Here is a 12657-nt window from a genome sequence, read left to right as displayed (position 1 = left end):
AGTCACCCATTATAACTGTTTGCCTTTGTCGCACGCATTTCTAATTTCTTGTTTGATACCATCTCCAACTTCACTACTACTGTTAGGTGGCCTGTACACAACACCCACCAGCGTTTTCTGCCCCTTAGTGTTTCGCAGATCTACCCATACCGATTCCACATCCTCCAAACTAATGTCCTTCCTTCCCATTGCGTTAATCTCCTCTCTAACCAGCAACGCTACCCCACCTCCTTTTCCTTTCTGTCTATCCCTCCTGAATATTAAATATCCCTGGCTGTTCAGCTCCCAGCCTTGGTCACCCTGGAGCCATGTCTCCGTGATCCCAACTATATCATAATCATTAATGGCTATCTGCACGTTCAACTCATCCACCTTATTACGAATACTCCTTGCATTGAGACACAAAGCCTTCAGGCTTGTTTTTACAACGCTCTTACCCCTTATACAATTATGTTGAAAAGTGGCCCTTTTTGATTTTTGCCCTGGTTTTGTCTGCCTGCTACTTTTACTTTTCACCTTGCTACCTATTGCTTCTACCCTCATTTTACACCCCCCCTGCCTCTCTGCTCTTGTACCCATCCCCCTGCCACATTAGTTTAAATCCTCCCCGACAGCACTAGCAAACACTCCCCCAAGGACATTGGTTCCATTCCAGCCCAGGTGCAGACCGTCCTGTTTGTACTGGTCCCACCTCCCCCAGAACTGGTTCCAATGCCCTAAAAATTTGAATCCCTCCCCCTTGCACCATTTTTCAAGCCACGTATTCATCTGCAATATCCTCCTATTTCTACTCTGACTGGCCCGTGGTACTGGTAGTAATCCAGAGATTATTACCTTTGAGGTCCTACTTTTAAGTTTATCTCCTAGCTCCCTAAATTCATCTTGTAGGACCTCATCCCTTTTTTTTACCTATATCGTTGGTGCCAATATGCACCACGACAACTGGCTGTTCAACCTCCCCCTCCAGAATGTTCCGCAGCCGTTCAGTGACATCCCTGACCCTTGCACCAGGGATGCAACATACCATCCTGGAGTCTCGTTTGCGGCCGCAGAAACGCCTATCTATTCCCCTGACAATTGAATCCCCTATTACTATTGCCCTTCCACTCTTTTTCCTCCCCTCATGTGCCGCAGAGCCACCCATGGTGCCATGAACTTGGCTGCTGCTGCATTCCCCTGATGAGCCATCTCCCTCAACAGTATCCAAAATGGTATACCTGTTTAGGAGGGAGATGACTGCAGTGGACTCCTGCACTACCTGCCTACTGCTTTGCTGGCTATTGGCCACCCGTTCCCTTTCTGTCCTCTTACCTTTTACCTGCGGTGTGACCAACTCGCTGTACGTGCTATCCACGACTTTCTCAGCATTGTGGATGCTCCAGTATGAATCCAGCCACAGTTCCAATCGTTCAATGCGGTCTGCCAGGAGCTGCAGCTGTACACACTTCCTGCAAACGTAGTCACCAGGGACACCGACCATATCCCTGATCTCCCACATGTTGCAGGCTGAGAAAACCACGGGGCCAATCTCCACTGACATATCTTACTCCCAAATTAACTATATTAAATATTAAAAAACACAAAACTTTATCCTTTAAACTTTACTAATAAATACTGTACACTCAACTCCCAGAATCCTTAACCTGAAGGCAGAAATGTAAAAATGTAAACCAATCAGAGGCTTCCATCAGACTCCTTCTCTGGAGCGTTGCCGATTTTGGTGTACTTACAGCGCAGGTACTCCTTCCCTCGCACCAACGGCTCCCTGGGCCTCTGAAAGCAAGCCCCGCGATGTATTTTATACTTACAGCGCAGGTACTCCTCCCCTCGCACCAACGGCTCCCTGGGCCTCTGTGAAAGCAAGCCCCGCGATGTATTTTATACTTACAGCGCAGGTACTCCTCCCCTCGCACCAACGGCTCCCTGGGCCTCCCCAACGGCTCCCTGGGCCTCTGGCAACAAAACAGTGCATTCCCCTACCCTGTCTGGTACAGATTATTTGTTGCTATGAATTGTTGATTAGATGCCACTGATGTAATGACAGAACTTGCAAGTTGTTAACTTTTCCTAATCTCACAACTCGTTTGGGCAGACACTCAGAAATTCTGCCTAGTGAAGCAGCATAATTATAGCCCAAGCTCTGGCTGACAACCCTCAACACCTCACTCAATCCTACTGTTTTGTGTTGTGGGAATATGTTATAATTATCTCAGCAAAGTCACACATTAAAATAGAATTATTGTGCTTTAGGGTTCAATGATTTTCGGGGGTAGGTGGGGGAAGAATGTAACTTCATCCTGTGTGGGTGTTCCCACTTTTTTTCCTGGTCATATTTCTATTAATAGCCATCCCTGAGTTGGGCCACTCCTACTGCCATTCTATTCAGTGGTGGGGGTGGGGGGATGAATAGAATATCAAAGGTTTCAAAGGTCTTTTATTGTCACGTGTACCAATTGTACAGTGATATTCAAATTACCATAGCCATATCAAAAAAAGAGACAAGGCACACAACTACGTCAAAGTTAACATAAACATCCAACACAGCAGATTCCTCACTGTGATTGAAGACAATAAAGTCCAATCTTCCCTCTTTGTTTTCCCGTGGTCGGGGCAGTCGATCCGTTGGGGCGATCGAAGCCCCCGCGATCCAGGCGGTCGAAGCTCCTGCGGCTTGGAGCTCCCAAAATCAGTCTCCCACCAGGGACCGCGAGCTCCATGCTGTCAAAGTCCGCAGGCCCCTGCGGTTGGAGCTTCTGAAGTCGGGCTCTAGCAGAGGTCGCCAACTCCACGATGTTAAGCCGCAGTGCGGACGGAGATATGATGCGGGAAAAAAACGCATCTCCATCGACGTAAGAGATTTTAAAAGTTTTCCCCAACCCCACCTCCCGCATAAAACAAGCTAAAGAACTCTAAAACATCCATTTAATACATACTATTAAAACAACAGAGAACAAAGCGACAGACAGACTGTTGGCGCGGAAGCCATTACTGGCGCCACCCGGTGGAAGTATGGGGCAAATAAAACAGAATTGGCTTGATGGTTGGGGTGGATTTGGTGGGACGAAGGACATGTTTCCATGCTGTTTAGTTTAGAGATACGGGCCCATCGGTCCACCAAGTAATCCCTTCCTACTAACATTATCCACACACTACGGACAATTTACAATTTTACCAAGCCAACTAACTTACAAACCTGTACGTCTTTGGAGTGTGGGAGGAAACCAGAGATCATGGAGAACACAGGTCATGGGGAGAACGTGCAAACTTTGCACAGACAGCACCTGTAGTCAGGATCGAACCGGGGTCTCTGGCGCTGCACCATCGTGCCACCCTTGCTGCGCTACACTCACTGACTACACAATTCTATTTCAGCTAGGAGGAGAGTCTGGATATGCTGCAAAACTACTTTAGTTGATCAGTTGATGGAAAACCTCTCCCATGCTGCGTTATATGTGCCATGTGTCTTTTAGGATTCTCTAAATGTTTCTCTAAATGAACCATCTTTAAATCCTAGTGTGATGTCCAAATTCAGGAGCAGCTTCCTCCTCATAAGCATCAGGCTATTAAATGCTAGAACCTAAAAATAAGCTCTGAACTATTATTGTTTTATATGCACGCACACACTTTTTCTTATTATGGTATTTACAGAATACTATGTTTACTTCTGTTATGCTGCTGCAAATCAGAATTTCATTATGCCATTTCAGGGCACATGACAATGAAACATTGAACTCTCTTAACACTAATAACAGATTAAATATTGCAGTCAGTTAGCATGTAGAAAGCTCTCACAAGCAGCATATTTATAATATTGAGTAAGGGTTATAGATTAGCAATGATGCCAAGGTTAAATCCCCTGTACTTTGTACAAGCTAGAGCATCGTTAATGTCCAGCCAACAGAGCAGATGAGGCCTCAGTTTAATGATTTGCCCCAACAACAGGACATACAATTGTAGAATGTTCCCTCAGTAAGTTTTTGTGCTCAACTTTAATCATGACTTTCTGATATGGAATCCCACCAGCTTGACTACAATCTTTCATGTACAGTGGCTTGCAAAAGTATTCATACCCTTTGAACTTTTCCACATTTTGTCACGTTACAACCACAAACGTAAATGTATTTTATTGGGATTTTATGTGATAGACCAACACAAAGTGGCGCATAATTGTGAAGTGGAAGGAAGATGATACATGGTTTTCAAATTTTTTTACAAATAAAAAACTGAAAAGTGTTGCATGCAAAAGTATTCAGCCCCCTTTACTCTGATACCCCTAAATAACATCCAGTGCAACCAATTGCCTTCAGAAGTCACCTAATTAGTAAATAGAGTCCACTTGTGTGTAATCTAATCTCAGTATAAATACAGCTGTTCTGTGAAGGCCTCAGAGGTTTGTTAGAGAACATTAGTGAACAAACAGCATCATGAAGCCCAAGGAACACACCAGACAGGTCGGGGATAAAGTTGTGGAGAAGTTTAAAGCAGGGTTAGGTTATAAAAAAATATCCCAAGCTGTGAACATCTCACGGAGCACTGTTCAATCCATCATCCGAAAATGGAAAGAGTATGGCACAACTGCAAACCTACCAAGACATGGCCGTCCACCTAAACTGACAGGCCGGGCAAGGAGAGCATTGATCAGAGAAGCAGACAAGAGGCCCATTGTAACTCTGGAGGAGCTGCAGAGATCCACAGCTCAGATGGGAGAATCTGTCCACAGGACAACTATTAGTCGTGCACTCCACAAATCGGGCCTTTATGGAAGAGTGGCAAGAAGAAAGCCATTGTTGAAAAAAAGCCATAAAACGTCCTGTTTGCAGTTTGCCACAAGCCATGTGGGGGACACAGCAAACATGTGGAGGAAGGTGCTCTGGTCAGATGAGACCAAAATTGAAGTTTTGGGCCTAAATGCAAAATGCTATGTGTGGCGGAAAACTAACACTGCACATCACCCTGAACACACCATCCCCATTGTGAAACATGGTGGTGGCAGCATCATGCTGTGGGGATGCTTTTCTTCAGCAGGGACAGGGAAGCTGGTCAGAGTTGATGGGAAGATGGATGGAGCCAAATACAGGGCAATCTTGGAAGAAAACCTGTTAGAGTCTGCAAAAGACTTGAGACTGGGGCGGAGGTTCACCTTCCAGCAGGACAACGACCCTAAACATACAGCCAGAGCTACAATGGAATGGTTTAGATCAAAGCATATTCATGTGTTAGAATGGCCCAGTCAAAGTCCAGACCTAAATCCAATTGAGAATCTCTGGCAAGACTTGAAAATTGCTGTTCACAGACGCTCTCCATCCAATCTGACTGAGCTTGAGCTATTTAGCAAAGAAGAATGGGCAAAAATTTCAGTCTCTAGATGTGCAAAGCTGGTAGAGACATACCCTAAAGGACTTGCAGCTGTAATTGCAGCGAAAGGTGGTTCTACAAAGTATTGACTCGGGGGCTGAATACTTTTGCACGCCACACTTTTCAGTTTTTTATTTGTAAAATAATTTGAAAACCATGTATCATTTTCCTTCCACTTCACAATTATGGGCCACTTTGTGTTGGTCTATCACATAAAATCCCAATAAAATACATTTACGTTTGTGGTTGTAACGTGACAAAATGTGGAAAAGTTCAAGGGGTATGAATACTTTTGCAAGCCACTGTACATATAACGTATACAGATATGTTTTGACTTGGTGTTGCCTAGGGTTACATTTTTATTTCATTCTTGAAATTTCTGGACCGTTAGGATGCTATGAATGCCTTTTGATTTTCTTAGTTTAGTAGAAATGGATCATAATATTAGTTTCTGAGCCATATCTGAAGTTTGTGGCTATGACTATTGAACATGAATAGGATAAGAGATGGTTCCGAGGCAACAAAACCAGAACAGTTTAAGCTCACACATGAAAAAGAAGTATTTTGGATCTAATCCCAAAGAGTGGTTGGATCTGTCAATTAATTCCCTAGTCTAAATCGTGACCTTCAGGAGAGAAGAAAATAGATTGCGGGGAAGGGAATTAAAAATAGCCAGTTTTGTTTGCAGCAGCATTACCACAGTACAGTATCTGAATTTTTTATTTAATCTTTTCTCTTCAAAGCGTCTAGCCCGCATGGGGATTATAGTTACTACCAGTGAAGCTGTACTACTGCAACTAATTGGTGATAAAGAACATCCTCATTTCAAGGAAATTCAAAACCTCATCAAAGCAAGTGCACCAGAGTCGGGGCTTTTATCCAAGGTCTAAACAAGTAAAGGTATAATAAATCATCTGGCAAAGGATTCATCCAAAAAAAATGAAGATATGTTTAATATTGACATTCAAGGGACATCAAGCAAGTGTTTAAAATCGTCGAGTAACAATATGATCTTTTTATAGTCACATTTTGTGCTGTCCATTTGTTACTATTGTAGGCTTTTAATATTATAGATATTGTGTATTATGGAATAGTATTCCATGAAGGTTAACGGGGGCATATTTATGCAGGAATAAATTGTGTAAATCGAGTAAATTTGCATGATTTTTGATTGCACCTTGTAAATGCAAGATTTTGTTGTGTAGAGTCAGTTTGTAAACTATTGCAATCAATTAAACAGCTCTGCAATATATGATATATTATTCAGAGTGTATGTTTAATGGGAGGAGATCTGATTGGTAGTAAATATTGACTTGAGCCCAAGATGACATAAATTGCAATTGAATATGGGTATGTAAAGGGGTCTGGGTTGCTCGAATAATGTACATCCATTGGCATAAAAATATTTTATCATGTTGTTGAATGATATAAAACAAAAAAATCCCATTTCTGTTATGCTTGTGTGTGTATATATATATATATATATATATATATATATATGAAATAAATCAGCCAAACTATGGCTTTCAGTGCCTATAACACCAAATCTCATTCTGTGGACACATGACCTTTGTGTAAAGAGGCTGTTAGGGTACCATTGTTAAAATGGAGGTAGAGTGTCTTAGTGGCCTTATGAGTTCATTTTAGACGGTTTCCAGCAACAATTCACCTGGCTACCCTTCACATGTTTAAAGTACTTTATCCCATGTGTAAGGGCTCACATTTGTTCTTGGCTGCTCATTTGCAACTATATCAAAGAAGATTTGCACAGCTGATTGGCAAAGCTATTAAGTTGCAGAACAATGAACAATGGTGAGAAACAAAGTGAACATAGCAGTTTACTTCGAAGGCTTAACTTAAATTTAACAGGCACTTGAACCTACTGAGTCTGCAATCACCCTGTACAGCAATCACCCTGTATACTAGCACTATCCTACACACTATACACTTATCTAAGCCAAATAACCTTCCAACATGTACGTCTTTTAATGTGGGTGTGGGGAGTACCCAGTGAAAACTCATATGTCCCAGGGAGAACGTATATACTCTATACAGACGGCACCCGCAGTCAGGATTGAACCCAAGTCTCTGCCGCAATAAGGCAGCAACTCTACCGTTGCGCCACTGTGCTGCCGTGAACAGGCCTAGTTACGTAGGACAATTCCATTCCTGATTAAGAAGTCTTCAAAATATCTTGATACAAAAGTAGTGCAGAAATTGGGTCCTCTTATATCTGCTTTCTGAGCTCACCTGCCACTTCTGCAGGTAAGTGCCAATTGGGGCTACACCCAACTTGTTATGTTTCTACCTATATGCTCCTGACAAATCGTTGACCTGGTGTGATCTAATGCTTTGAGGAAAAAAGGGTCCCACTGCTTTCCCGATGTGAAGAAAATATGCCGATACGTGATGTTGATTTTGCTGGCATTGAGGCCATAACTTGTAGCAACAATGAAGACACTTTAAAAGATAATGCAATGCAATGAAAAGTTTGCAACACACAAGCTTGAGATGTGAAATGCATTGTACCTAAAGGACATAAATGCAATATCAATTAACAAATAGGACATATATTTAGTAAAAGAAATGGAAGAATGTGGAAACAAGATTAAAGAAAATAAACCATACTGATTAACCACAGGATATGGCTTGGATGAGCTGACTACGATGCTCCTATTTTAATCAGTGAGAATATTTTCATAGTGCAATGTTTGAATTTTGCCTCTGGAGGGCACTGCAGTCTAAACATAACAGCTCGAAGTGAGCATAGTGATACAAAGGGGAAAATTATTTCAAACCAACAACAATCTTACGAGTACAATAATGCAAGTCATCCCATCAGATATGTTAACGTAACAATCTTGGGAACTTGAATACTTATACTGATTCACAAGTAATACTTTGGTGGTGCTAAGTAGGACATGGGTAGTAAAGATCTGGGTAAGTGCAAATTTACAGAAGGTACAACATGAGATGCTGGCCAAGATGAGATTAGATCAAATGTCAATCAAATGTTAGTCAAAATGCATAGTTGAGGATTTCAAAAATAGATGAGCTGCTTACGAGTGGAGATGGTCAATTTTACTGAAGTAAAAGTAAGCACTGAAGTCTGAAGAAGGGTTTCGGCCCGAAATTTTGCCTATTTCCTTCGCTTCATAGATGCTGCCTCACCCGCTGAGTTTCTCTAGCACTTTTGTCTACCTTTGATTTTCCAGCATCTGCAGTTCCTTCTTAAACATAATGGAGAGGAAGCTAAGTTTCGGATGAAATTGGGTCCTATCCCAATCATCTAATTCAGTATCTTATGATATCTGAGAAGATGGATAGAATTGGCAAGGGAATGAAATTGTGGCAGTTGTTGATGGTATTGGCCTTCCCAGTAAATGAAAATAAAAAAATTGCAGATATTTGAAATCTGAAATAAAAACAGAAAATGTTGGCAACACTCAATAGCCTGGGTCTTTTTTTCTCTGGAGTGCGGGAAGCTGAAGGATCACTGATGCATAAAGCTAAAGGGAATGGGTTTAAGGTGAGATAGAAAAGATTTAAAAGTGACCCGATGGGCACTTTTTTTTCACACAAAGGATAGTGCATACAAGCAGCGGGAGGAAGTGGCACAATTGCATGCTTTTATGACATTTAAAGGACACTTGGACAGGTATATGGACAGGAAAGTTTGCAGAGATATTAGCCAGGCACAAGCAAGTTAGGTTAGCATGGTTAGGCAACTTGGTTGATTTGGGCTGAAAGGTCTTTCTTGTGCTCTATAACTATCAATGAAAAGAAATGGTCAATGTTTAGGGCTGAGATGCTTCATTAGAATTGTGATTTTTTGTAATTTTTTTAAATTGTTAATTTTGCTACTACCTTAAACTTTTTTCTTTGGGTTTAGACAAAGGGCCCCTGACCTGAAACATGTTCTCTTTCCATGGATGCTGCTTGATTGGATTAGTGCCTCCAGCATTTTCTGTTTTGATTTGGTATTTTCAGAATTGGGAGGAAATTTCGGCTGGTCCAATACGTAATATTGAGTGGGTAGTGTGATTAAATAGTGGAGGGTTAAAGAAAGGTGATGGCAGAGACATCTAAAAACGTGGAATCGAGGGTTTTTGGAAAAGCAGAACAAGAACAACACATAAATTGGAAAATAATCATCGAAGGATTGTTCCCAAAAGGATCGCAGAAGCAAAGGGTTATATTAGGATGGAGGCATTTCTGTAGTTTGATTGTGTATGACAAGCCCTCATTTTCTTCTGAAATTCAAATAATGGAAGAAAAATCATGTCCATAAATGGAACAGGCCCATTGGCCCACAGTGTGCCAAACATGATGTCGTTAAACTAATCTCTGCCTGCATGTGATTCATATTCCTCCATTCCCAACATATCTATTTGCCTCTGAAAGCCTCTTCAATGCCACTATTTTATCTGTCTCCACCACCACCACCCCCGGCAGCGTTCCAGCCAACCACCACTCTCTGTGGGGTGAAAATTTGTCCCTGCACATCGCCTTATGCCCCTCTCACCTAATGTCTCATGCCGCCTTCTTGACATTTCCTCCTTGACAAATCTTCTGTCTGTCCACCTGTCAAGGAGGAGGAGCCATCTTGAGGAGCGACTGCTAACCAGCAACCGTCCGTTTACTTCGCTTTTTAAAAAAGTAAGTCCTGTGTTTCGTCCGTTGGAGAAATTGACTTTTTAATGTGGGGGGTAGGGGGCAATTTTACTTCTAGGTCTCTACCTGGTCGGTGAGGCAGCTTTTTCTCCGGGCTGCCCGTCGACCCGTCCTCGTGGCCTACCAGCGGGCTTGGAGCGCCGTTTCCTGGCGGGGACCGCCCAGCACCTCGGCCTCGGTGGCGGCGCAGCGCTGGGGCGCTGTCGCGGAGCGGGCGATGCCTTGCCTGGGTCACTGCGCTGGATCGACGCGCTGGAGCTCCGGTGAGCTGTGTCCGCCGTGTTCGACACCTCTGGGCTGCGGGTCTGCGGAGCGGAGCGGGCGGCGCCGATTTCAGCATCGGGAGCCTGGGAGCTCCAGGCCGGCGCGGCCTTGTCGGCTTCGGAAGCCGCGGTCTCCAGCTAGGAAGCGGCCGTTCCAGGTGGCCCAGCCGCTGAGAGGACTCTCCCGACGCCGGGGCAAGATCACCCGGTGAGAACGGCCAGGAACATCGGGCCTCCGTAGAGGCAATTGCGGTGGCCTCAATAGGCCTGACTTTGGGTGAACTTGGGGTTGGGGACTGGACATTGTGCCTTCCCCCACAATGGTATCCATTGTGGGGGGATGATTTTTTTTGTCTGTAAGTAATCCTGTTAGTCTTTGTCCAAGATGGCTGTCGGAAGGGAGAGTGGACGCTGGCGCGCTTTAGCTGCCGCTGCTCTCTTTTCGCATTGTGTTTTTGATTTTTTGTTTTTGGACTGAATTCTGTTTTTAATTTGTGTTTCTGTGATGTCTTTATTATTTATTTTATTCTGATTATATGTTTTTTATTCCTGTTAATCTCTGTAAGGTGTCCTTGAGATTTCTGAAAGGAGCCCAAAAATAAAATTTATTATTATTATTATTATTATTATTATTATTATATATACCTATCATAATTTTATTTACTTCTATCAGGCCTCCGCTCAATCTCGGATGTTCTAGAGAAAGTAATCCAAGATTGTTCAACTTCATTTTAGCTGATAATATCTATAAAAATCATTGAAATGGTTAAAGAAAACTATTGTGATACAAGTTCTCCCAATATCACATACCCTGGATCAGCAAGAGTAATGTAAAACTGAAAAGACAAGTCTGCATTTACTCCAGCTGTGCATACTTGTACATCAATGCAAGGTGGACTGATAAAAAGCAGATGAATATGCTTCTCCACTGAGATGCAGAGTAGTCTGTCAAACCCTTACCACAAGCACTTTCTGTGGGGTATTTCTATCTTGAGAATAAGGTTGTGTGAGTTTAGTTTTTACTAAATTTTAAGAATACCGACCTAAAATCAAAATCTCTTGTTTGCCTTGATTTGATAGCTCAATAATGAAAACATACCTTGATTCCATCGTGCTTTTAATTTCATAATGAGCAAAGTTAAAGATCTAATTAATTGCAACTCTGTCAATAGACAATAGGTGCAGGATTTGGCCATTCGGCCCTTTGGCTGATCATCCACATTCAGTACCCTGTTCCTGCCTTCTCTCCATATCCCTTGACTCCACTATCTTTAAGAGCTCTGTCTAGCTCTTTCTTGAAAGCATCCAGAGAACGAGCCTCCACCGCCCTGTGAGGCAGAGAATTCCACAGACTCACAACTCTGTATGAAAAAGTTTTTCCTCATCTCCATTCTAAGTGGCTTACAACTTATTCTTAAACTGTGGTCCCTGATTCTGGTCTCCCCCAACATCGGGAACATGTTTCCCGCCTCTAGCGTGTCCAAACCCTTAATAATCTTATATGTTTCAATAAGATTCCCCCTCATCCTTCTAAATTCCAGAGTATACAAGCCCAGCCACTGCATTCTATCAACATATTACAGTCCTGCCATCCCAGGAATTAACCTGGTGAACCTACGCTGCACTCCCTCAATTGCAAGAATGTCCTTCCTCAAATGTGGAGACCAAAACTGCACACAATGTTCCAGGTGTGGTCTCACTATGGCCCTGTACAACTGCAGAAGGACCTCTTTGCTCCTATACTCAACACAAAATTATTCGATGCACTACCCTGTAGCCCTTTGGCCAACTCTGCCATTCATCAATCATGACTGATCTTCTGTTTCAGTACTATTTTTCAGCTTGATTCCCATATCCCACGATTTGTTCAGAGCCTAAACATCTATCATTCTTGCCAACGAGCTTAATAACAGCTTCCATAGTGGTTTGGGGTAGGGTATGAGAATGTTTGGAATGCAAATTCCAAACGTTCACCATCATCTTGAGTGAAGAAATTTCTCCTTATCACATCTTAAATAGTTTATCCCTCGTTCTCAAACAATCAGTGGTTCTAATAATAATAATAATACATTTTATTTAATGGGCGCCTTTCAGACATCTCAAGGACACCTTACATAGTAATCGGAATAACATAGTAATCGGAATATAACAAGTAATAAAGACATCACAGAGACACAAATTAAAAACAGAATTCAATCCAAAAACAGAAAATCAAAAACACAGTGTGAAGAGAGAGCAGCGGCAGCCAAAGCGCGCCAGCGTCCACTCTCTCTTCATGGCAGCCATCTTGGACACAGACCTACAGGACTACAATTAGACAAAAAAATCATCCCCCCACAGTAGATAGCACTGTGGAGGAAGGCAC

General features: G+C 42.6%; 1 protein-coding gene across 1 annotated transcript in view; it reads left to right on the top strand.

The window, feature by feature from the left end:
* isoc1 (isochorismatase domain containing 1) overlaps window positions 1-6894 on the top strand; it is a 30663-nt gene extending 23769 nt beyond the window's left edge. The window contains exon 5 of the mRNA XM_033017774.1: window positions 6099-6894. Within this exon, the coding sequence (XP_032873665.1) occupies window positions 6099-6245 (147 nt within the window). The 3' untranslated portion in view covers window positions 6246-6894. The remainder of the gene's footprint in view (window positions 1-6098) is intronic.
* Window positions 6895-12657: the final 5763 nt, after the last annotated feature.

Source organism: Amblyraja radiata, chromosome 3 (genome assembly GCF_010909765.2).
Source record: "Amblyraja radiata isolate CabotCenter1 chromosome 3, sAmbRad1.1.pri, whole genome shotgun sequence".
NCBI lineage: Eukaryota > Metazoa > Chordata > Chondrichthyes > Rajiformes > Rajidae > Amblyraja > Amblyraja radiata.
The sequence above is the reverse complement of the archived record's forward strand: the minus strand, read 5'-3'. Positions and strand labels throughout refer to the sequence as shown.